Source organism: Myotis daubentonii, chromosome 9 (genome assembly GCF_963259705.1).
Source record: "Myotis daubentonii chromosome 9, mMyoDau2.1, whole genome shotgun sequence".
Taxonomy (NCBI): Eukaryota; Metazoa; Chordata; class Mammalia; order Chiroptera; family Vespertilionidae; genus Myotis; species Myotis daubentonii.
The window spans coordinates 13,114,002-13,141,348 of NC_081848.1; the positions used below are offsets into that span (position 1 = coordinate 13,114,002).

General features: G+C 39.8%; 1 protein-coding gene across 2 annotated transcripts in view; it reads right to left on the reverse strand.

Annotated features, from left to right (window-relative positions):
* Positions 1 to 7,302: 7,302 nt before the first annotated feature.
* GUCY1A2 (guanylate cyclase 1 soluble subunit alpha 2) overlaps positions 7,303 to 27,347 on the reverse strand; it is a 286,323-nt gene continuing 266,278 nt past the window's right edge. Inside the window, exons 8-9 of one of the 2 annotated variants that reach the window (XR_009454357.1) lie at positions 14,630 to 21,632; positions 7,303 to 14,414 (exon numbers count right to left, since the gene is read on the reverse strand). Coding sequence is in view for 1 of the 2 variants with exons in the window: in XM_059707959.1 (XP_059563942.1) it covers positions 21,425 to 21,632 (208 nt within the window). In the remaining variant the exon portion in view is untranslated. Of the gene's footprint in view, positions 21,633 to 27,347 lie in introns of both variants that reach the window. The other variant, XM_059707959.1, reaches the window with a different exon arrangement.

Here is a 27,347-nt window from a genome sequence, read left to right on the forward strand (position 1 = left end):
TGCAGTGCCATTAAATCACCTTACATTTCATCTGCTGAGAGAGCTGACTTTATGCACGCACAGAACAGAAGGTTACCTGCATGCTGTCATTTAAAAGACATCAGAAATGATCCTTCATCCTGAAATGTCAGCCTCCATGCCACATTTCACCCTGCAGTTGATTCCTCCTTTGAAAATGAAATGCAAGTATCTTTAATACAGATGCCCCTGGACTTACAAGGGGTTATGTCCCAATGAACCCATCGTAAATGGAAAATATCACGTCAAAAATGCATTTCATACACCTAACCTACCAAACACCATAGCTTAGTGTAGCCTACTTTAAACGCGCTCAGAACACTTACCTTAGTCTGCAGTTCGGTAAAATCATCGCCCTGCCGCTGCCCAGCATCACAAGAGACTATCTTACCACATATTGCTAGCCTGGGAAAGGATCAAAATTCAAAAAGTTCAATTTCCACTGAATGCATCACGTTCATATCATTGTAAGCTCCAAAAATCATTAAGTAGAACCACTATAAGCGAAGGAACATATGTACGTTGAATTGGCTGCACGGGGGCACCATGCGTGTAAAATAAGGTTGCATATTGTAGATGGCCCATAAGGATATTAAATAATCCTGAAATATTTTGCATCATTATGGAGACCTCCTTGAATCCACTCCAGCCCTTTCCCATTGGATAATAGCCAGTTAAAAGCGCATAGATGTTCCTTATTGCCACAGGGTAACAGTATAATCTGCTCCCTCTTTAAACCAGGTGTTTTTAAAACACAGTGAGAGCACAGGGCTCCTCAGGTCCAAGTCATTACTTTAGATTTGTTTCAGGCTTTGCATCCACACAGAACACTATCTAAAGCAGAGGTTCTCAAACTTTTTAAACAGGGGGCCAGTTCACTGCCCCTCAGATATTCCATGCATGCGCACTACAGGCCGGGGACCAGTTGGCTGCTAAGCAGGACAGGCAGCTGCAGCAAAAACATCTGGTGGGCCGCATGTGGCCGTCGGGCCGTAGTTTGAGGACGCCTGAAAAGCAGTGGTTTTCAACCTTGGCTGCCCATTAGAAACACCTGGGAATCTTTTTAAAATCCTGATTTCTGGGCCTCATCCTCCGGAAATTCTGTTTCTTTGTTACTAATGTTGTGGCCCCACCCCATAATAAAGAAAACAGAATTTCCAGAGGATAAGGCCCAGAAATCAGGAGTTTAAAAAGATTCCCAGGTGTTTCTAATGTGCAGCCAAGGTTGAGAACCACTGATTTAAAGGAAAAGAGAGGGGCTGCTCTTCTTCAACAACTAAACAAAAGTACTGCCAAAGCCATTTCGTGTCCACGAGGGAGGCCCGTGTGGAACCAGGCCAATACACACAGGAGGGAGGAAATCACAGGTAAGTAGTTTGTGTTTACCACACCCAAATTCTTTGTTTCAGAAGCCAACGTAACTTCCTTACCCAAAAACAAAACAAAACATTGAGTCAAGTATACTCGCTAGTATACCCATCTAAAAAGACAGAACTTGCTATTTAATTATTAGTTATTAATGAATAATGGTTGTGTTCCCTTTTAGTTTCCCAAGACTGCTATACCTTACTCCAATAGTACCCCACAGGGCCGTGCAGGGTCCTGGGGAGCAGGTAGGGGAATTGCATAAAGAGATTAGAGTAGTCAGATATGAATAAACATTCTCTGGGTAAGTTAGAGCAAGGGGCAGGAATTCTTGAAAAGTATGATGTATAAAAAGGAAAAAAATCTACTGTCAACAATACCCCTCAATACAGCTACATTAGGTTTTCTGTTAATCTCCAAATTAAAAACAGTTTTTCAAATTGAATGGATTTGGCTTCACGACAAATTTTCTTTCTTTTATGAACAAAGAAAAGTTATTATACAAAGTACTCTGCTGGGGTCAGTGCTCCTGAAGGTTGTCTAGAGAGGAGATAATTGCATGTGCAGTATCCATAAGGGCAAGAGCTAAGACACCTTTGGTGACGGTGAAGTCCCTACAGCAGACACTCCAGGGTTTGCAGATAGCAAACACATGCTACCTGTTCCATTGAATTATGCCACAGATTTATCTGATGTGACCTCAACTCGACAAACTCAGTGACATTTTAAATTTTAATCCTCTCTCTAAAGTTTATAGGCAAAATGTCAGATTTATCATCTAGGCCAGTGATGAGCTCGGCGTGTCAGCATTTTGAAAAACCCTAACTTAACTCTGGTGCCGTGTCACATATAGAAATTTTTTGATATTTGCAACCATAGTAAAACAAAGATTTATATTTTTGATATTTATTTTATATATTTAAATGCCACTTAACAAAGAAAAATCAACCAAGAAAATGAGCTCGCGTGTCACCTCTGACACGCGTGTCATAGGTTCGCCATCACTGATCTAGGCTGTGAAGCAGTACTCTGTGTGGTCCAGGTATCACATGGGTCTGAGCAGGGTGTTGTGCCCAGATTTCAAAGTTCCCAAGACCCCCAGGGAGCCAGTCAGTCCGATGCAAAAGCAAAGAGTCATCTATTTCAAACCCGGGTTTGGCTCCCCTGCCACACTCACCGATGTAACGGTAAGCTCCAGTGGCCGAGAGAGAGAGCGAGCGAGGCCTGATGGGACAGGGGGTTTTAAAGGGGGGTGGAGTGAGGGCAGGAGAGGGGACTGTGGGCTCCGCCGATTGGCCTGGCGCGAGTCGGGTCATCCTGGGCGTGGCCAGCAGGGGCCTGGGCTTCCGGGAAGAAGGCACTCTCCTGAGCACATGGCGGCCGCCCCAAAAATGGAGGACCCAGGGCAAGATGGAGGGTGCAGTCCTAGCCCCCCCCAGGGCGAGGTGAGCCCGGGCTCCAGGGGCCAGTCCGGTTGCTGGGGGTCCAGTAGATCGACCAGTTCCAGCCCAGGCAGGAAGTCCACGTCCTCTGTTTCGTTCCCGGGGGGCGTCGGCGATCGCCTCCTCCTCCATCTCCTCGGGCGAGGGCACGCGCCCCGCCCCGCCGCCGCTGCTGCCGCGTGGGTCCGGTCCGGGGGCGGCGGGCGGGTGGCAGCCTGCGCCGGGCTCCCGCCGTGGGCTGGGGAGTCGGAGTCGGTGCCCGAGGCCGCCAGCAGTGTGGTCAGGCCCCGCGACGACTTGCCCTTTCACAGGGCAGCCCCTTTAGCTTCGGCTTTTTACATTTCTCTCTATAAGATCTCACACGTATTTTCTAGGGCCAGGCTGGGGAACAGCTACCATATTGTTTTCTCATTTTCCAATGTTCATTAGTCTGTGCCCTGAGAGTCCACCTACATCTCTTTCTTCTCGATAGCGGGAGCATAGGCATACATTTCTTATCTTGATGCTGTTGTAAGGAACTAGTTATGAATAATTGGAAAGGAGCAAAGGGAAAGCCAGATAATGTAGGCATGCCACTTGTGCCAGGGAGCTGCAGTTTAACACCCTCCAGGTCTGTTCCTCGAAGATCCTGGGGGGAGGGGCCGGGCAAAGGAAGAACAGACACATGCCCAGTAAGGCCTGGACGGCCTGTCTGTCAGTCACACCTAGGGACAGGTCGTTGGCCAGAGTAGGCGTGGCCAATGCAAGCTTGAGAAGATTGAGGTACTTAAACTCCTAAACAAACAAGTTCCCCCTCTTGTGTGTTGGGCTCTTGGCTCTCTTGTTGCAGGGGGCATGCTCCCTTGTGTTCTCCCATGTGGCCCACAGCTATGTGGACCCCACACAGTGGACTGATGGACTGCAGCTAGGCTAATGTGGTACCAGGATCAACTCCACCATGGAACAGACGCTCTGGACACTGCCTTTGCTTCTAGCTCTGCTGAATCCCCAGCTGCACCTCTTCCAGGACTGCCTTAAGGGAAAGGGGACTTTGCAAACCAAGGCATATAATACCATGCAAATAAAAATCACTCATCTTCCTGTGCGAGTCTTAGAAATTTCTTTTTCTCAATCGTAAGGACCTGAACCCCAGCACTTAGTGGGGAGAGAGATCCCCCACTCCCACCGGTGCACACCTCACTTCCACCGATAAAAATTTCACGCAAAGGAAAGCTAAGCTCAGTCATCCAGTTTCTTCTTAAGCTTAGTTAGGACACTCTATAGCATATTTAATATAAATGAGGAAGTAGAGATTTAACCTTCATCCAGCAGAAATGCATTAATATATTAGAGTCAAGAACATAGTGATATGGTGTGTAGAATAATACAGTATGCTTTAATTTTGATCAAGATCCAAATACCCATGTGGGAGAGTGGGTAGGAACATGGGCTCAGCTGTAGTCTGATGTATGTAGTCCCAGTTACTTCCTACTAACCAACACTCACTAGCTGCACAGAAGGCACCACATAAATAAGTCTTGGAGATTGTAAGTTAAAGACAGCCAACACTGTAAACTTAGCCTTTGGAAGGAGATGTCATTGATATAGTCTTGCATAATCATTTGTTTGTTACAACAACAACAGGCTTCACGAGAAGTCCTGAGGCTGTGGCCACCTGAAGCACTAAAGGTGTTAAAGAGGTTTTCTCAGAATCCACTTAAATTTAACAGATTCCTTGCCATTCATTTGTAATTTGGCAACAGAACATGTGACTTTAAGTTGGCGCTTCAAGCATTCTGCATTGAGAAACAAAGGCTGATTAGTCACAGCTCCATTATCAAATAGCATTTGAAAATGTAAAGACATCAGCTTCTTTGAAGTGAGAGCATCAGATAAGTTACACGCTAAAATAAGAAAATTGATAACTTCTAAAAGAGCCTCATCTTGTTTTAAAAAGACATTGGGCCTGTCTCCCCTGTTGGATTTCAGCAAGAGAGATGGAGAGTTTTCCTCCAATGGAAATCCAGGCTGAGAGAAGCACAGCTGTCAAATGGAGTAGGTGTATTTCCTGATAGCTTCCTAGCTAATAAATCATATACCGGGATGAGTCTCAGATTGGCATAATTTCCGATGTCACACACCTAAACTATCACAACTTCTGCTTACTTCTTTGCACATATGGTTCTGTAATCATAACCTTCAACTAAAAGGCGTAAATTCAGATCAAAATTTGGTGATGTGCTTCTATATAACTTTGAATGTTGAAATCTTATGCACATTGCCTCTTCATGATGGAAAATGTCTTAGGCTTGAAGTCCCATGCTGAGAATCCCAAACTGCATAATCTGTTCAGTACTGGGATGATTAGGGGTTTCTTGCTTTTCTTGTTCTGGCCACTGCAATTCTATCTAAATTAATGTAGGAACCCCTATTTTGGTCTTCATCTACCCCAGCCTTTCTAACCAACAAGATTGATAGCCCCTTCTCACATGTGTGGCGCGTACATGGGATGGGCTTTGTCTCCTGAGGAGTTTCTGTCACCTTCAGTTCTCTTATTGAATCACGGTGGTGACGCCACGTTAAATGGAGTTCCCTCCTGATTAGTAGAGCTCTCGCAGCAGGCATCTGGGAACTTTGTAGAGATATTTTATTTGGGAGATTTGTTTTCAGATCTTAATCATTAATTTCTTTTGAATGTCTCTGTCCATGAGAATTAGAGAAGCAAGACAACCTCATAGCTAATATCATGAGCATGGTTTCTAAGAGATTCCAGGTCTGTTTTCTATAGGGAGACACATGCTTAAGCCTGAGCTAGTTTAGAATATTTAGTTTAGGCATTTAGAATAAGATAATAAAAAAATCTCAAAGTAAATTATAATTATGGCAGAAGTTGTTAGCTCTTCATCAGATTTTTGCTTTTTCCGGGATACACAATTTGGAGAGCATTTCCCATCTTCCCTTGCAGGTAGGTGTAGCTGTGTGACTGGGTCTAGAGGTGGGAATGTGAATGAAAGGAATATACTGTTCCTATGCCTGGCCTGTACAATCCTACTAGGCAGAGCCACCGTCAGACTGGGTTCTTAGTAACAACACGGAGTAGATTTACACCAACTCGGAACATTTCTGTCCTGATATATGGTGATACATTGATGGCATGAGATCTTGGATTTTTTTGTAAGTGCAGCCTATTCTGTCCTTGCAACCGTGCAGAATATAAAACCTTACAGGCAAGATGGGGGTCTGTGCGGTTGAAAAGAGGAGGGCATATACTAGGTGGGGGGAAAATGGTAAAACTGTTGACCTTGGATAACTTGGAAGGCAGAGCACCTGCCCTCAGAGTCTGCACCTCTAGAGGAAGTAGTTCTGGGAGCCAGAGCACTGATGCATGTTGGCTTCCTCTTGTCCTATTGGCAAGGTGTTAAGAGAAAGAACTGAGTTTTAGACAGACCTGGTTGGTTCGCTCACAGAATTTAGAGAATGCTAATAATGATTTTTGTTCTTCACAAAAAGGAGACAAGCCTGAAAAAGTAAAAGAATTCTGAAGTGAGCAACTGAGACCCATGAAGATTTCTCAGTGTAACAGAGACTTGGTCCTATGGCATAGATCAGATTAAGAGTTGCTGCCTTCCCTTCCACAGCTGCCAATAAATCAAGAGACAACCATGAAGAAAAAGCAAGAAGGTAAGAATAAGAACTGTATCTAGGAGAGAAACTTGTATGATTGAGACCAAGTGGTTTTGGGGGAGAGGGCCGAGAAAATAAAGATGGCTTGATTTTGTAAATATACACTGCTGAAACATAGGAACGTTAGATTAAACTTCTCCTCATAGGTATGTCCTACATCCAAACTTACTGTTGGATGGGGCACTTACAAGCACCCAGTGGGCATTCAACTGACATTTAATAGTGACAGCAAAATGCCCTAGCCAGTTTTGCTCAGTGGATAGAGCATCAGCCTGGGGACTGATGGGTCCCAGGTTCAATTCCAGTCAAGGGCACATACATGCCCAAGTTGCAGGATCGATCCCCAGTAGGCGGTGTTCAAAAGGCAGCCAATCAATGATTCTCTCTCAACATTGATATTTCTATCTCTCTCTTCCTTCTTCTTTGAAATCAATAAAAAAAATATTCTAAAAAATAATGACAGTAAAATGATCCCTTTTTTCTATCCTTTCCTGAAAGCAAAGGTCTGGCCATAGACAGGCGACTCATGCCTTTTCTGTGTGGAATATATTCAGAGTGAATAAAACTACAGAAAAGATGACCTGTGCAGTTGGATTTTGTAAGATAATTAAGGAGATACTTCATATTAGAAAAATAATTAAGCATTGGCCTTGCCTAATATTTTGTCAAAAGTATCATCATTGACCATAATAATGCATTGAGAATACTCCACTCATTCATTTGTTTCCTATTTTTTCATTTACCATTCAGTCATACTCTTAGTTATTGTCATTCATGGTGTGAAAAAATATACTAAAAAGAATCTATAGACTCGTTCTGTTTGTAATCATTTATTGATTTAAATATTTTACGTGACAGTTTGGATTTATACAGTAAATAAATGCATGACTTAAACAGATAGCTTTATAATGAATTATGTAAATATAACACACAATGGTTATTTCTACTTTGTTTTATAAGGAACCCAGGTTTTTACCACTCATTTTCATATATAAATTTACCTTGTTCTTCAGTGTGTAAATACAAAGACATTTTGCATAATGAAACATGCTATTTACATTGTGCATGATTTAGCATAATTATAAATAAACATAATCAAATAAGTAAAAAGTGGTGTAACATGAAAAGCAAAAAAGTTACAGTAGATGTTTATAATCCTATAAGTGTCTTAAAATTCTAGTGAAATGAGACACATGTTATCATTTTTCTAAACCTGTACTACTAAATAAAGAAAACTACTTTAAAATATAATATGAAACACCAAATGAAACTTTTAAAAAATTAATGGTACAGGCTTAAGAGATGCATTCATCTTTTTAAAAATGAGAAATAGCTTGACATTTCAAAATATGTTTCATTTAACCATGCCCTACAGATATATTAGTATATTTACGTAGTGTTATTTGATGACATTGTAATTTAAGTTTGGGCAACTAGATTTTTAAAAGGAATGATTTACAAAGTATAATCTGATAGCAAAATAGCAGATATACAATATTATTTACATCACAAACCAAACCAAAAATTTAGACCCGTGAAATTACAGCAAATGAATTGGACAAAATATTAAAATAATTCATGTATCTGGTTAAGTGAAACCTACCCCATGCAGAGGAAGTGAAAGACGGCCCAGCACATTATAACTATGTATTTTTAATAAGTGTGTTGGGAATCCTATTTATTATTATGTGGTGCGGGAATGTTGGATGGAAATGCATTGGCTGTTCGTCTTATGCATTGAAATGAGCAGGCAAGGTTTATTGTTTTGTTTTTTAATCTAAAATACTGTTTGGGATATTAGACCCTTTGGTTTTGTAAAATGGCTACTCACAGTCGAAGAGTCAGAATCCAGGTAGGTTGATTTTGAAATGAAGAACGATATGTATTATTTCGGGAATGCACTTAATCGGTACATTTTAAAAGCATAATGAGACAGTTTTGTCACTTGATTGCCAATGTTATAATGTAGTTACAGGCAGCTGTTATAAAAATTTAGAGCTTTTCCAAGGCAAAACTCTCAGAAAGATTTTTTTAAATAATGATATAGTCTGTCTAGCCAACTCTTAAAAAAATCAGAAGTCTTTCTCTCCATTAACCACTTTTTTCTATTTGAACCTAACCTGACTTCCCTAGTAGGCATAACCCACCATGGTGATGTGATTCAATTTCCACACAGAATAATTTCTGCTTATCTCCAGATTCTTACAGGAGACAATAATTTGTGACTTTTGCCAGTCTGGGACTTACATATCAATTCAGCAGGAGGCAGCAACATGGAGGGGGGAAATGGGACTTTGGATCAGAGCTATTCAAATTCGTCTTAAATTCTTCTATTTTTCTCAACCACATTTGTTCTATTTTTACATTCATTATTAAAATGTTTCCCTCAAGACATAAAAATGGTAAAGTTATTGAATGCCATATTTCGTCATTTGAATGTCTATAAATTATCTGTCATTTCAAGACAAAAGCTTTCTTAATGAAAATCACAGGAGGAAAGCAATTGGCACTTTCAAAACAGTCAATTTATATGGTAGCTGCCTGTTTTTTGTTTTTCACAATTTAAAAATAATCAGTGTTAAATACATAAGAGTCGTTTAACACAGAAACTCTTCCCTTTTGAAGTTTTAAAATTTTCTGAAGTTTTCATATTCCTATGTCTATCTGACTACCTGACGTGTTTGACCAGAGGAACCCTGAGGTGTGTAACAAAGAAGTCCGAAGGAGAAAAAGAGCCACATTCAAAGGGATTTGATGTAGTGAAGCATATCCTTCCAGAAAGAAAAAGGCTGTGTTATTTCTATATGCTTTTCTGTAACTGAACACAAACTTAGGGCATGGACACAACAAGTTAAGTAGTTTGAATGTAACCTTAGTACACTAACATAAAAGCATGAATAAGATAAAGTTTTTAGTTTTGGAGATTAAAGATTCTTTAAATCTTGTTCAAGACTTGTTCAAATTATTATAGTGTTTTTAGAGGGTACCTAAAAATGGACGGACGTACTCTTCTGTCTTCCTCTTTTTTATTATTTTAAATAAAATATTTTATTTCCTTTTCCTTATGAATTGAACTCTGCTAGAAATGATTGAATTTTCTTTTGGAATTGAGATTTATAATGGTTGACCCCTTGATGTATCATAAAATGACCTCACTCATGTCTTTTTGTATTTAAGAACTTGAGAATTTGTTAATTCTAGCAAGTAAGCCAAAATTATGGTTATAAGTAGCTATATGTTAAAATCTCAAAGGCATGGAATTAGAGGAGGGAGGAAGGGAAGAAAAACACACAAAATAAAAATAAAAGAGAGAGAGGCTGAGGATACTGACAAACTTTGAGGACCTAGTTAGTTTACTGCACATAGCATCTATACATATAGCCCACTCATTTCACATTCAGCAGCTGTCTTATTCAGAAATAATATTCAATTCTGTTACTATCCAAGTTATGGCCACACTTGATATTTGGACTCTTGCATGGGTTGTCATTGTTATAAGGGCTATCCTAATGTCTAATTAGATCATATAGCCAATATGGATTGAAGACAAATTTTCCCAACAGAAAATAAATTCTATACTTGTGGGCATATGTAATGCTAAAAGTTATTTTTGTCTCTTAATACTTTCATTCTGATTAGCATATTTCTTAAGTTTCTTATTTGTTTCATCACAGTTTGACATGCTGACTTTTATGCTGGTCTGTTAACTATGAATACTGTGTTTAAATATCTATACAGTTGACCCTTGAGCAATGTGTGAGGTTAGGGCTACTGGACCGCCATGCAGCTGAACATTCACATGTAACTTTGATTCCCCAAAACTCAGTGGTCCCTGGGCATTTGAGGACTGGTTCTAGGACCCCAGCAGATAACAAAATCCGTGGATTCTCAAGTTCCTTATATAAAACTAGAGGCCTGCTGGATGACATTTGCGCATTGGGGGGAGGGGGGGTGTCCCTCAGCCCAGCCTGCGCCCTTTCGCAGTCCAGAATCCCTCATCAAACATCCCCCAAGGGGTCCTTAGCCCTGCTACGGAGGCAGGAGAGGCTCCTGCCACCTCCGCTGCGCTTGCCAGCTGTGAGCCTGGCTTCTGGCTGAGTGGCACTCACCCTGTGGGAGTGCACTGACCACCAGGGGGCAGCTCCTGCATTGAGCATGTGCCTCCTGGTGGTCAGTGCTCATTGTAACAACCGGTAGTTCCACTGTTCAGCCAATTTGCATATTAGCCTTTTTAAAAAAAAAAAAAAAAATATATATATTTTATTGATTTTTTACAGAGAGGAAGGGCGAGAGATAGTCAGAAACATCGATGAAAGAGAAACATCGATCAGCTGCCTCCTGCACATCTCCCACTGGGGATGTGCCCGCAACCCAGATACATGCCCTTGACCGGAATCGAACCTGGGACCTTTCAGTCTGCAGGCCGACGCTCTATCCACTGAGCCAAACCGGTTTCGGCAATATTAGCCTTTTATTATAGAGGATGGCATAGAACTTTGCATACAATTGGCTCTCCAATCCTCGGTTCCCAACTGCAGACTAAAAATATTGTTTTTGATCTGCAGTTGGTTGAACCCACAAATGCACAATCTGGGGATTAAATTACTGACTATATATTTATTGAAGAAAATCCATGTACAATTGGATCTGCACAGATCTAACCTGTATTGTTCAAGGGTCAACTGTAATCAGTTAACCTTGCCATCTATTTTCAGCTTTGTTCTAGGTCAGCAGGGTTGGGCTACAGGCGAAGTTTGATTTTTCTATCTTTTTTCATCTTCCCTATTGGTGTCTTTTTGCTGCAGTCCAGTTGAACTTAGCTACAGTACTTCACATAAGCTCACAAAATGGAATACCTCCTATAGTCAGGTGCTCATTTGCATTTTAGCAGGAGAATTCTTTTAGACAGGAAAAATGAGGTGTTTTTAAGGATCAAAAGCAAGAGCAATGGGTAACTATTATTCCAGGTCATGGAGTTACATAATAAATGAAAAGAACTGATTTTACAAGTACCTGGTGACACGCTTGAAACAAATGTAAAAGATAGGAATAATAATTTTAGCTGCCATCCACTAATGATTATCTTTGCACAACAAAAGTAAAAATTAAAGAATTTTTAAAAAACTCCCTGAATTACTGTAGGTAATTATAGAGTCATCTAGTTTACCTTGACCTTCTTGGTCAAAATCAGATCTACATAAGAATTAATTTCTCCTTCTTGATAATAAATTATAGTCAAATAATACAAAAGCGATTTATTTGAGACTCCAAGTCAAGTTTAGGTTTTGATTTCAACAAGGTAATTTATACCAATAAAATTTGAAGGGTCTGAGGTTCATGTTATTGAAAAATCATCTGCTCGCTCCAATATTTTGCTTCTATGATGCTTTGAACTGAAAAAAAAAAGCTATAAAAGAGAGGGAAGCCTTTTAAGTAACTATACACAAATATATTGATACAGATCACCTCAGTCTCAAAAGAACACCATACTCTCTTGCTAGCCTTGAAAGTTAATGATATTGACCATAAAGGCATGCTTTGGGGAAAGTAATAATGGAATTGAGGTTTCCATATGTAGGGAATGCATAGTTTCTTGTTAGAGGTGATGTAAAAATACATGTGTTGTTCAAATGACTTGAACTTAAAAGACCTTTGACTTAGATTTTATTTTGAAAAGTTTGAGTTGCTTTGCTCTATATCCTAATGTGAACAAGTCTAAATACAGTATTTAATGGCTATCCTTAACCCTTATTATTATAAACAGTTTGCGCCAGCCAGGGTGCTCAGTGGTTGAGCATCGACCTATCAACCAGGAGGTCACGGTTTGATTCCCAGTCAGGGCACATGCCCGGGTTGCAGGCTCAATCCCCAATGAGGGGTGTTCAGGAGGCAGCCTATCAATGGTTCTCTCTCATCACTGTTGTTTTGATCTCTCTCTCCATTTCCCTCCTTTCTCTGAAATCAATAAAAACATATTAAAAAAATAAAAATAAAATAAAAGTTTATTATTTTAGGTAAAAGAATGTTAACAAATTTGCAAACCATGGCTCAATGCCACAATTTTTAAGTTTGTCTTATTCATGACATCATCTACATCTTTATTTTTTTTCCACAAGCAAAGAATATGGAGAAAAAATAATTTAAATGTAATTTATAATTATATGTTATCTTCAGGGAACAAAACCTTAAGAGATACATCAACAAAATTATTTTCCTTTCTCAGTGTTGAACAATTTGATATAGTTAGAAAACTTTCCAGTCTCTAGCATTCCAACTTTTGGATATGAGTAAGTGTACTCTTCTAAAACAGCAAATCTTTATCCTACATTATTTTTTCTAACTGGTAATTGTTCATGTTTATTTCCTCCTTTTAACATTTATGTTCTAATCAAACTCTGCTTGAATTAACCAATTACTTGTATGTGAAACATCTTTGAATGACAGAAAGAGATTACCTAAGCACTTTAATATTGGAAGACAGAGTCACCTTCATCTCTCTCACAGCACGCCATCACAGGCTACGGGCACCTCTCTCCCTGGCTCTGACCCTCTGGAGCACCCTGAATGCGATGGATAGGCTGTCGGGTCATAAAGGCTCCCGCCTACTCTAAAATTGAGCACTTGTTTTGCTAGCAGCTAAAACCTCATTTGAGAACATTGTGAAGAATGACATGGAATATAGTATAGCCCAAGGAAGGATTTTATAGATTTTAGGACACAGAATAAATATTTCTCATTCTTTCTGATTAAATTTTCAAACTAGGGAAAGATAGTTTTTATAATTTCAGAATTTTGGAAAGGATGTATAAAATCAAATTGTATTTTTCTTGCTGAATGTTAGCTCAGCCAGGCATGCTATAGAGGTGGGGGGGGGGGAGAGGGGGGTTTGTTTTCCTATCAGTTGCACACCAATAGTCTGTCCCTTTGTGCTAATTTTAACAGCTTTTCCATGACTTACGCCACAGCTGGTATCTGGCTTTCTCTGTTCCTTCAGCCCAGATGCTCTGACACTTTCATTTACCTTCATCAGTGCAACGTGGTGGCGCTATCTGCCACCTTCAGAGAGTTCCTATTCATAGCTCTGCGAGCCCCGGAGTCCCAGTGCCACTGACACTGCAGCTGCTGAGAGGCTGACACTACCCTAAGGACACTGAGAACGGCCTGTGAAGTTTTCTCTTTGCTTTTTAAAGTGAGAATGACCACCAGTCGAATAAATCATCTGGCTCTCATGGAGCCACACGTGTCTATGATGGAAACCGCCTCTCCTTTGAGAGTATCTACACCTTCATGAAATGAAATCTCTTTGCTCAATCTCATCTAGAGCCCCTCCACATCCCAGCCCTCCCATCTGCCCCTGTCCGGAGTCTGATGTATAACTGACTGCCAGACAACATAAAAGGAGAAATTCTCTTTAAAAAGTAAGGTGGTGTGAGGAGCAATTTTGTACACTTCTGATTTTTACCCCAATTAATACATCGTTGCCCAACTTATATAGAATTACATGTAGTAGACTGCAGCAAAAGTATATTTAGTAGAATCCCTTCTTTATCGCCAAATAGTGAAAAGGCCACAGAGGAAGACAATAGAAACTGACTACTTTTTAAAAAAATGTTTCAAAAGAATGAGAAACAAGTTATTACTTAGGCTTGCCATTTTGTGGTGTTGTTTTTTTCTTGTGTCTTCTGCTTTCAGATAATAAGCAACATTGCTTAAGTTTAATATTAAGAATGATCTTAGTTACTGGATGAATTAACTGAGAGGATAAATTCAATGTAACTTAATAGTTTCAAATGAACAATTGGTCATTATTTATAATAATCAAAAGCATGCTTATTAAGGGTTACGCATTGAATGATATACAAAAATACAACTGTCAAAACTGTCTCAGTGAATCAACAACCCTGACTGATTTTATAGGGTCATTTTCTAAATTGTAAACCAGGGGTCCTCAAACTTTTTATACAGGGGGCCAATTCACTGTCCCTCAGACCATTGGAGGGTCGGACTATAGTTTTTTTTAAAAAAACTATGAACAAATTCCTATGCACACTACACATATCTTATTTTGAAGTAAAAAAACAAAACGGGAACAAATACAATATTTGTATTTGCATGTGGCCCGCGGGCCGTAGTTTGAGGACCCCTGTTGTAGACAAAAGGATGCTAACTTAAATTTTGGTGTGGGTATCCTAATAGACTAGCAAACCCACCCACCATTCCAATTGTGCTCAGATTTGTGATTAGAAGGGAGTTTACCCAGCGAGACAGCAATAGGAACTATAGTCAAAGAGCTTAAGAATGGATTTAAACTTATATAATTTGCTAAATAATAATCTGTTGCTTAGAATATCTTTAGTATAACAATTTACCAGTGGCTTTTATCTGTAATCCCCATACATTATTCTAAATAAAGGAAGAGTAATTTAACTATTAAGGGACTAAAAGCTTTCATACTATCATCAAAATAGCTGAAGGGAGCACTTTATTTTCAATGCAACTACATAATCATTTTAAGATGTTTGTTAACTATACTACAAATGACTTTCAACCATATTCTGAAGACAAAATACTGTTATACTTACTGAACACTTGCCATCGTAGAAAACAGTGGTAATAACCTCTTTTTATCTTTAATCTTTAATCTTTCATCTTCTAAGACCCTATCCAACTTACAGTCAGATTAATTAACTTGTCCCAAGACCCATCTATATGTTTGCAAAGCCTACATTCTCAATCAACTCAATCAACTTCTGTTCTACTTTTTTCTCATGGATCCGTCCTTAACTGCTCCTTACCATTATGTACTACAAAGACTGAAAACCTGGGCAGCATTGCATATGTACACATCTCTTGAGAGAAATATTATTATAGGCATTTAAAAAAATTATACAACAGAAATAATCTGACAGGAGTCTATGAAGTACTTTGTGGCCTGTGTGCAGCTGAATGTCTTCTGAGATACACTGAGCACGGCATTTCTCAGATACTTTTTATCTGGGTCATCAGCTGTTGTCCATCTTGCTGTAGTAGAACATGGTGACTATCTTTTAAAAGTTCACACCAGCCATGTTATTGCTTATATAAAACATGCCTCTATTTCCCTAAAGGTTCTATGAAGTGCACAAAATGGCACGTTTCCTGTGGCATCAACACCATGGCTTAAATTATTGCTTGAAAGGTTGCTGCAAGGTATTGCTCGGGAATATTTTTAGGTGAATGTACAGTTCGATGTGAAAAGCACAGAGTGAGACTAAGTATTATGTTGACTTTTCTTAACATAAACATCAAAGCATTCAGAAACAAGGCTGTCACTTCCACATTTGTTTCTCTGTCCAAAGGTTCATGGTGTATATACGCATATTGGTGGTGAGGATCAGCAAATGTTGTGATATACCGCACAGTTCAGGCAGTAATTAGGAAAATGGTGCCATATCTAGTATGCCGAATAGCCCTATAGTGAGCAATATTCATCCCTCATGCTTATCAGTGCTGATTTCTGTCTCTAACAAGTTCGAAGACTCATGTTTACGAAGCAGAGAATACATTTGAAACCACAGCTAAAATAATTACAACTTGTGAAAAAAATAATGCTATGAAGCTCAGAGTCTATAGCTTTCAAAATAACTACAAATACTATGTTGCTATGTCAGTCAATCTATAGTTATTCCTAGTGATTGGGATTCTTTGAGTATCCTTCAATGATCTCCAAATCTGGCTACACATTAGCATTCCCTAGAGTGGTTTTCTAGCTACAGATTCCTAAGACCTACTGAATCCAAATCTCTGAAGGCAAAGCTCAATACTTTGTATTCCTAAACACTTCCTAGGTGTTTTGAAGCCAGCCAGATACTGCCAAGTTCATGAGTTGAACCATTAAACAGCATTGTTTTTTAATAAGGATGGGATGGCAACAAGACACTTGAATGAAACTGTGTGTTCTGGCCACAATGTATTAGAAATAAAAAGTCAAATTTTACTTCTCTATCTCCAAAGTCCTCCAAAAAATGTTTTCTTAAAATAGCTACACTCAACACTCAACACACACACACACACACACACACACACACACACACACACACGGTGGGGCAAAGTAGATTTACAGTTTTGGGTACACGAAACAGAATTTATTTCTGCATTATTATTTATTAATTATGGTATTATTTTCCATGTGAACAACTGTAACCTACTTTTGCCCCACCGTGTGTACAAATGACTTATTTTAATGGAAGGAAGAAGAAGGAGAGACGAGATGGAGGAAGGAAACAGAAAAGTGGGAGCACAATAATCCTTAGGTTTCAATTGTTTGAATCAAGTGTGAGGAAGGAATTTTGCACACTATCTCAACATGTCCTGACAAAATTTATGATAATTTGTGTATAATATCAGTGTCTGTTCTTCAGCCACCACCACGAGGATCCTGAAATTGAGCCCACAGCTGGGGTTCATTTACACTTTTAATAATAAAATTCATTCAGTCATTTTAACACAATGTGTGTGTGTGCTAAATCAGCTGACTGTGGATTGAGTATATTGGTGTCAGAGCTATCCATAAAGAATCATCATTCAGAATGGAATATGTTAGTTACACTTTAACAATTCAGTCTCTCATGCATCGTGTTTTTCAGGTTGTGTCTAATAAGGTATGTTCCTAAAAGCCTCTGAAATGACTATTTTTGTATTGAAGATCTGTAGTCTCATAACAGAAATGCCCGGTTTAATGTGGGACTTCGTTGTTGGTCTTGAGCATTAGGTATTGCTGGCTGAGAGGCATCTGGTGCCACCCACAGCCGTGCATATATCACTCATTCCGAAGGGACATTCAGTGGGTGCAGCGAGTGCTCAGCAGGTTGTATTTAGAAGAAAAAGCAAAAGGACAAGCTCAGATGTCAGCAGTCCCCCAGCACCCCTGGTCGGGGGCGGCGGGCTTAGTTCCCTTCAGAAATGCATTGTTGCTTGGGCCTGACTTTGTGTGAATCTTCCTCTGGGCCTGAAACAGGCCTCAGAAACTCTTTGTGTGGCCGCATTCGGCTCAGAGGTACAGACAAGTGTTTGTTGGGGCCAGGCGTGAGAGGGTGGGATGGTTTTCAGTAATGCGGGGAGTAAAAGAGGGTCTGAGCACGGACTACGTAGTGCTCCAAATGCGTGAGACGATAGAAACCTATATGTCGACGTTTTACTCTCTGCCCAGTGCCCTCAGCGAGTCAGGAACCCACGGAGCCTTCATGAAATGTATTTAATGGTGGTAATAATCTTGTGCCCTCTCTTGATACCTCACAACCTCAACTATCCTACTTCAATTGGTAGCAATATGATTCTGTTCAAAACGCCAAGCCTGGTGGTTTTCCAAATTCTCTGTGGCTTTGCCTTTTGTATGTATCAGATTAATTTTGCTTTATTGCTGGAACTCTTGGGAGGAATTTGCAAAATGAAACGCCTTCTGCACTTGTACATGAGAGCCATTGTTTAGGCTGCTGTTCTGCCTTGCTCTGTTTTTCTTGGAGAGGCCACACTTTTGCATTTTCATAATAAAACACTATGTTCTATACGCCATTGTCTCAGGAACAAGCGTGAGGCCACGAGAATCACGTTAGAAGTGCCAACTCCATGAACCTGCTCTCCGGTTTTAGCCAGCGGCAGGTCACACCTCATTGGACAGCACAGAGTCAGGTGCTGAAAGGAAACCTCATATAATTTAACATATGAGAGAACTGATGAATATCAAGGCAGATTTTAACACTGCCTTTCTCCAGGCATTGAGTATTATTCTTCAGTTATGGCTTCTATTACCTACTGAGGTTCACAAAGCACATCCGCGCAGTGTGTTTGGGGTACCTACGGAGGTTTCTCACTTTGTTAGATATCAGATTTATTTGCAAACAATGACAGCCTCTCCATCAAAGTGATACTCTTGCTGATGAAAGCTTTGGCACTGATGGCTAGTCATAAAGTGACTTCTTCCAATTTGTTGCTTGAAAAAACACTAAAACAGGTGCCACATTATATTTAAAATATCCCTTTTAAAGTGGGGTAAAGCCATTTACCCAATTTAATACCACTTGATTTCCATGGGACATTCATGTAAATTACTTTTAGGCTGCCTCACTAACATGCATGATGTGTGTGGTAGCTTGTAAGTGAGAAGACTGTATAGATATGAGGCAGATGAAGTACCAACTATCACCCACTGTTACAGCCACAATTCCTAACAGAATGCATGTGGAGTGTATTATGTAGAGCAAAGTAGGATGCTTTTTCACAGCTTCTAAATTCTGTGAGTACAGCTAGCATGAACAGCCATTTTAAACAGCCTTGCAAACACATAGCAACAGTGCAACTATGATGATCGATTGTACTAAATTGGCAAAATGGCAACAGATTAGACCATTGCTTGGGACTATAGCTTGAAAGATATATATAGATTATATTGTATTAAAACTGGAGCTTACATCGTGTCTGTGATATTGAATAGGTTTTTGGCATATTCTTCATTGTGACAATGTAAACAGCAACTTCTCTAAGTAAAATCATATAAACTAAGAAAGAGTTTGTTATTCTTCTGACAAACTGAATGCATCTACAGTTTTGGTTTGGGGCCCTAGTTCCATTGCCAGATAAGAAAGTGGATTTCCAGCGATGCTTTTAAAATATGCTTCCCATACGTGATCACAGTTTAGAGAGAGTAGCCATATGTTTAGAAGAGTTGCTTACCCAAACCTTTACAAGAAGCAGGGAAATGGATTGGATTGTTCAGGGAAGTCCCTTTCAGGCTAATGGTTACAGAATGCATTGTTTACTGCCAAAACATGCATTGATTTACCATGTCAGGATAAGCTCTAAGTTACTGTGCAGAATAAGCATAAATGATTCAGTGAGCTGGGTTCCCTCCGCATGCCCCTGTGCTGTGAGCAGCCCACCAACATGGATAGCTACGGGGTCCTGTTCTTGGCACGAGGACAAGGGTGCTCCCATTCCCCAGCAAGGACCAGGTGCCCCCGCCTGTTCCGTGCACTGACTGGACAGCTGGCCCCGCCCCCTGTGAAGGAAGTGCGTTCATCTCCCAGGGCGGCACACTGTCCTCAGTCTACACAGCCGCCCATGAACACCCAGGCCTTCTCGCCCCGTGTGCTTGAAAACAGAGGCCTAGACTCAGGGAAGAGAAGGCCAGGCCAGGATTCGGAGAGCGCTGGCCCGTCCCGTCCCACATGAAGAGTGACACACGAGTGTCCTCATAAGCCCCAGGGCGAGGACAGGGCTCAACAATGATGCAAGTGATCACCTTATAACAAATACTTTGCATTTATAAATATGCAAATGCTTTCTAGCGACCCACTTAGAGAACTTAAATATACTATAGCAGCCTTGCAGACTACATTGGACACTTCTTAATATGCTCCTTTGCTGAGTTATGCCATAAGCAAATCATAATGCAGCCCAAATCACTGACCAGAAGAAGAAACATGTTGTATTCGGTAGACACGAGCTACTAATGAGTGTATGTACTGTAGTAAGAAAATGGACACCCTAAGGTTTTAAGGGAAAAAATACTGACAGCTCATTAACCTCAATAGAAACTTAGGTTTTAGATCTGATCCAAAATAGAAAATCTCTGGACACACCGTGCTCCTAATTTCAGGTGAGTCTGTAATAATATTTTCATGCAGTGCTAATTATTGGGAGCTGGTCTTCATTTTAGCAGGTCATGTGATGGAAGCCTATTGGTAACTATGGTGATTACTAAGTGAAGGTTAGGGAATCACTGTTTTGAAGGTAATTCACTGAATTTAAAAGCCAACTCAATCCAACGGAAGATGAACATGTATTTTAATCTTAAAGCCATTCAGTACAGGTATTTTTCCTTGCTCTTTATTATACATGAAGAAACAAAGTTATTGGCAAAAGTGTTCTCACTAATGGCAGTATCTAGGCATTCACTCCTGAGAGTGGCTTTAGGCGTCATCCATCATGAAGGGGGTGAGGGAGTGTGAGCATGTCACTTAGCAGGCTGCTGTTTTTAGAGTGCAGTTCAGTACCTTATAATAACTACCTGTATTTGTGAATGCAAAGTTGAAAAGCGTTCAGTGAAGAGAGCATTTGGGTTTGACTGATTCTTGTTAGAAGATGGCAAAAAGGATCTTTCTTTAATCTCAGCTACTATTAGGAAATTCCATTTGCTCTGGGTCCCATGTTACATGAATTAAATCTACAGGATATATTTACTAAGCAGATGTACAATTCTTTCTCAGCATCTGAAATTCTTGGTTATATGTGTCCTCAAGTCTAAGCACTAAAGACTCTAGGTAAATAAAACTATATTGGAAGAATAGGTTAGAGTTACACTATTTACCAAGCATACAGTGACAGATTCAGGACATCTAATCATGTTGTGTGAAAGGTAATTATCTAGAAGAGATATGTATAAAAATAGGTAATATCCCTAAAATATTTTGCTGAGTTACAGTTCTTCCTGCTGGGAAGCTTACCACACTGCCATGATATATGTATGAAATGTCTATTCAGAAAAAACAAAGTTAGAAAATATCCTTCACATACCACCTCACTAAATGTAGGAATATATGCTAAAACTGGCTGTCAAAAGTGATACAAATATAGAGGGAAAGATATCTGTATGTGTGACAAACAAGCAAACATGAACGCTATTTATCGGTTAGTTTTGAAAGGGGGCCCATACCTGTAATTAAAATATATATGTGACCAAGAACACTCCTACGTATGGACACGCCTTGTTCCCCCCACCCTCCAGTTGTTTTTTAATTGACAGTCATCGCCCGCCTTTTTCTAGGATTATTGCCTGACATCACAGAAAGTCCGCTGTTTGTTCCCAACGAAGCAGTGAAAGAGAACCCCTCGCCACCTTCCCGTCGTGCCCCGTGTTCTGGGCTTGTGCTTTTGGAGGAGTCTTTGATCTGTCGCACGTCTCAGAGGCTTGTCTCCCGGAGGAACATGGTGCCGATGTTGTAGGAAACCTTTTTGATTCTCGATGAAGAAAGAGAAGGCTTTGGCTGCCTGGGGCCAGTCCTTACCTCCAGGAAATAGCAGATCCCGGGAATTTCCTTTGGAAAGTTGTCGGGAAGGTCTTCACGGGACCGAGGAATGAATGTGAAACTTTCTTCCCGTTTTAATAATCTAAGAAGAAGATACAGATAATGTGAATCTAATAAGCAGGGGAAATGCACATGCATGGACAGACACGTTAAAGACTCATGAACCCAATCAATAACTGTGCTCCTGCTAATACCTCTCTTCTTTGTATAGATGTGGCCTTCATGGGATTCCTACCACTAGGAAATGTTACGTCTCAGGAAAGATCCCTCCATGTTATCGTAATAATAATAAAAACAAAGCTGGTCCTGGTACTACTTGAAAATACCTGTTCAAATTTGATTTTTTCCCCTAAACAAACTGAGGAAAATGCATAATACATGTTTTTATTCAAACACAAAGGATTTACACTCTATGTTTTTAAATCTGCCCAGATTCTACAGCACTCTTTTTATATTTTGTAGACACCTGCTAAGCTTTAAATGTGTGTCCTGTGTCCTGCCATGTAAACCAAACATTTAACTTTGTAGAACAATATTCACGATTCCAACTCTCTCTGATATATGCTGATTCCAGGCAATACACATTTCTAACCTCACTAGCATATTTGTCCAACAGCTGACTTCTTCCCTTCCAGTCACACTTAAAGACTCTTTGCTAGTACACTGACACTGGTTTTACTCTGTCCCATGAATGGTTCAGTTTGATACTCATGCCTAAAGATGTGGCCCTGCAATTCAATTTAATTCAACAACTCTTATGGGCTGCTTCTTACTGCCCAAGAAAAATCTTCTAGACACTTCAGAATATAATGATAAGTAGAACACAGCCAAAGAAGCTCAAAGTTTTATCAACAGAGACAGAAATAGGGAATAAAAGGAGCAGAAAATAATTACTGAATAAACACACAAAACCACAGTAATATAAAAGTCATATAAAAGAGAATGGGCTAGATGCCCTAAGAAAAGTAGGTATTAAAGGCACTAAAGTCTAGAAGAGAAAAAAAACATTTGTAGCAGAAGCTCACAAAGGTTTCCTCGGAGAGACAGCATTTCAAGATGCAAAAACTTCCAACAAGTGAATGTGGAGTACAGCAGACCAAAGGTTTAGAAACAAGAAAATTATGATCAGGATCAACACATTTCCAACCATGTGATACCCTCACAGAATAAAGTCAGAATGAGCGCTAAAGCCGAAACAGTAAGTTAAGACAAAGCTTTGAAATCCTAAACTACAAGTTTAGACTTTATTTGGAAGGCATAGTGGAGCCAAGCCCATCAGCTTTTTCCAAAAACAACGCATCCTCCTAAGACAGGTGAATGTTAACAAGCTATGCAATGGAAGAGGTGGGTTGAGGAAAGGAGCCACTGTGACAGAGAGAAGGCAAAGTCAAAAGAGGCAATAAGAGGAAGGAGAACAAAGGAAGTGTGAAAATGTAAGATCATTGCACAAGCAATGATCATCATTTATCCACTAAGAAAAAGGAACAAATAATCATTCCTTCTCAAACATTCTTGATGGACAAAACATATTCTCTGAAAATAACGGTAGTACTAAGAATTCTTATAATATGAACAATCTATATTTACTTTTATGAACCACAGTTAATAGTATTTTGCTTTGTAAATAATTTTAAAACGAAGTTCTATTTCACCATTTCTTTAAAAATAGGATATGATGATAATATTAACTTGGGGTATAGGAAAATGAGGCTTATTCTAACATTTCAAAATTCTTTCAAATGCCTTATCTCATTACATCCACATAAGATAGCTCTATGCCAAAGCCAGACATGCTCTGCTCTGACAAATATATGGAGGGTGAAGATGAATCCAGAATAAATCACAGTGATTTGCTCATGGAAGTAACAAGACAATGGAGACACTGGAACTGGAACCCAGATCTGTAAATCCTAGTCAAGCTTAGCCCTACAGAAAATAATAAGACTAATTATTTTAGCTTTCCACCAGATAGCTTGGGCCCAATAGCAATCAGTACAGAAGTCATCAGTACTGGGTGCTTCGTTTTTGTTTTAACAGATGTTGATTTTCTTTACATATCCTGTATCATCAACCACTTCAGATATATGTTCAGATTCCCTAAACAATAGTTTAATTTAACAATGAATTCCACAACAATTTTGTTTCGCTCAAATAGAACATCTATCGATGTGCAACATGTGGGTGTCAATCAGTGATATCCATCCATCAACAGACACTTGTTGAGTGCCTGTTGCCTGCTAAAATTGTACTCTGAAAGGAGAGGAGTAAGTGGGGATGCCCAGAATGAGTTAATACAAAATTTAAAAGACAAGAAATACTGATAGAAACAAATTAGCAATACGAGACAGCATATGGTAGCCCACATGACACAATTCAAAGGAGGAAATTCTGTAGGAAAAAAGAAGAAATGATGGCTGTGGATCTTAGTACAAAAGACAAGAAGCAGAGCAATGAAGTTCACTTCCACCGAGTATAAAATAGACCATAAGCTCAATCTTTCCAAGTTTCCTTGAGGACCCATAATCAACAAATAGGAGAGAGCTACATCCCTCTCTCCCAATATATATTTTTAATTTATCTTTATTGTTGAAAGTATTATAGATGTCCCCTTTGTTTGTTTGTGTGTTTTTCCATCGACGCCCTTCACCCTGTGCGCCCCTCCCAAGCCTTCATCACTCTGTTGCCTGTGTCCATGAGTTATGCATATCTATAATAATAAAAGCATAATATGCTAATTAGACTGGAGGTCCTTCCGGACGACCTTCCAGACAAAGCTGGGGCTGTGAGGGAAGCCCAGGTCCCAGGTTCCAGAAGGAAGCCGGTGCCAGCAGCCGGGGGATGGAAGGCCTACTCTTGCACGAATTTCATGCAGCGGGCCTCTAGTGTACATATAAGTTCCCAGATATTCATTCCCTTCCCAACCCCCACCCCTGCCTCATATTTTAAGCACTCCAGTTTCTCTCTTCCATGGTTGGTTTGTTTCACCAAGGTCTTGATATTTTGCTATAATTGGAATATTCTGACACTGAAAAATAAACTGGGTTACAGCTATGAAAGTACTTGTAAATGACTAAAAGAAGAGGGCAGGCACTGCTTTGGATGCCACAAGTTTAAAATAATTCACTGCACTTTGGCCGGGAGGAAGCTCTTCATAATAAATCAATCTTCTCACAATTTAAATACATCTCCTACATACTGTGCCCCAAAATCACAGACAACAAGCTTTCATCAGGTCTTATTCTTTTCCAAGTAAACATTTTTATATCAATGACTAAATACAGTGTTACCTTTCAATAATAAAAAGGATAGCACACAAGGATGAATGGGCCCAAGCTCCTGTGATATCCAGGGTTTAGCAGCCTTTACAGCTATGAACACTGAAGGGCAATATCCAGATTATTTCCAGTAGGACCATCTGAATGAGTTACTGGTGGGCTGTGCAGGAGGTCAGATGAGGCATTTCACACAGCTTGCCTGGTGGTGATATGAGTCACGGTGTGAACAAATGATCAAATGTGTATGCGGGGATTAGGGATTTAGACACCGGTCACCCCATAGCCTCTGATCCCCTCTGAAATGTTAGAGTAAGTCCAAGTCCCTGAGGGGCTGGCTTTCAAGCTCCGCCTAACAATCCATTTCTTCAGCAACTCAGGACTGATATGGAAGCTTACATCCTTCATAGATTTAAATTAATCCTCGGCCTTAATCCCCTGCTGGTTGATGGACAACCGGGGAGTTTCAGCCACATATTTAGTGAATATTTAGAAGCCACACAAATCCTAGTTTACCTGCCTGTCACCCTTCCTCCTCGCAACAGAGTTTTTCTACAAATTGATTTTTGAGATGAAAATTCACTGCTGCTTTGGATCAATGAATGTCCCCCAAGCATGGGAGGGGCGCGGGGTGCCATGGAGGCTGGTGGGTCTCCTCCCTCACCACTGCAGAAAGGGAGCTGCTCTGACTTAGTGGGCTCTTGGGCACCCATTTCCCCCTTTTCTCCAACAACCAATTTTTGTTGTTGTCTTTTGGTGGGATGGGGTGTTGTCTGCTTGTTTATTTTGATTTCCTCTTTCCTGTTAAAGGCACTCAATAAATGACTAATATACTTGAAAGTCTGTAAGTGTGAGGCATTGAAATTTGTTTGGAAGTTTTATGTGTGGCAAGATTTTGTGGCATGGTGGGTTTCCCCTGACCATTGTATGTGCATGCTGGAGGAGGGCTACATTTCTTTTCTGTCTTCACTACAAGTTTACTATTGTTTCAGAAGAGATGAATGAAAAATCCAGGTGGTCGATCTGCTGTGGTAAATTAGAAGTCTTTGTTGCTGATTATTCATCTGAATGCATTTTTGCTAAGGAATGCATTTGGACTCTATAATGGCATTAGCTCCTATGTCTTTGAGTGTTGGAGAATGATGACAGTTGTGAAAAATTTTTAAAGATGCAGATTCCTTGTGTTTTCTAAGTGTTCTGTAATTCCTTCATTTTTTTCCATGCACCTTCTTCTTCCCACCTGAGTGGAGAGAAGAACTAATCTGCTCTGTGTTTCTGCTCTATGCTTCACTGCTCCAACACCTGATGCAGTTTGAAGATAAGCCCCATGAAATGATAGTTATGAGTCAGCTAGGCAGCATAAAATCCCATGAAATTCAGTGACTCATTCCCTGGAAATAAAACTCCCATCCAGATAAGAAAAGTAAGAATCGAGCTCGCTATGAAGTAAAAGTGAAGAAGGATCTCACCAAATTTTTATGCATTTTAAGGTTACCAAACTTATGCAAATTTTAAGTTGCAGATTTGTTGGCAATTTTATAAGATTGTCACTTGGTAGGTTTGAAAATTCAAGTTAACACATGTTGTCAAAAAGAGATACTTTCCCTATATGTATCCTGAAAAGTTTAAGGCAAAATGCCTCAGAGGCACTACGGTGACACCCTGGCTCATTTCTGTCTGCAACGCCCTGAGTTAATATTAAGGGCAAAGCATGCTTACTGCGGAGTCCATAGTCTGCATGCCTGGGGTTTGCTGGAGTGCACATTCTGGCGTGCGTTTCCCATTTCAGTGTCAAAACTAATGCCTCTGAAATTCTTGAATTTTGGAATGCTGAATAGCTAAAAATGATTTCGCACCATTCGTTTCTGTGGCTACTATCAATTTTGACCTTTAACAGCCTCAAAACTCTACTCAACAGACTAAATACCAAACAGATTTGAAATTTAAAACACTCACTCAAAATTTTTACATGTCAACAGCCAGAACTTAAAAAAGAGATGACAAATGAGAGCTTATAAAAGATACCTATAATCAGTTCTTGTAAATTAAATAATGCCTCACATATTTTCACTACTCGAACCAAAATTCTTTCTTATGAACAAGTTCATCATCGTGCTGGCCTTTCTGCATAAAAGACAAAGGGCAGAGTAAAAAGGAAGAAAAGAAGCCCATTTATTTTTGGAAATGGACGATCCTTCATTAATTTGAATATAAATAAATAAAATTAGGACCAGAGTCAATTTTAGGAGCTTCTGCATTCTATAATTTAGGTGTTCCTGAACCAACAGCAGCGGAATTAGCCTAGGTACACTGTACACTGTACAGAGAACACACGGAGTTGTAATGACTCCAGTGTAAAGAAGGCGAGTCAGCCTGAAGAAATATTTAGGGGCTAGAAAATGAAAGGCAAACTCTTTTCCCTTCAAAAAAATCCCCCAAAAAACAACTTTTAACTTCTTCTTGCACAATATTTACAGCACACACTCCTTATAAATTCCCTTGATGGGATGTTTCTCAGAAATACT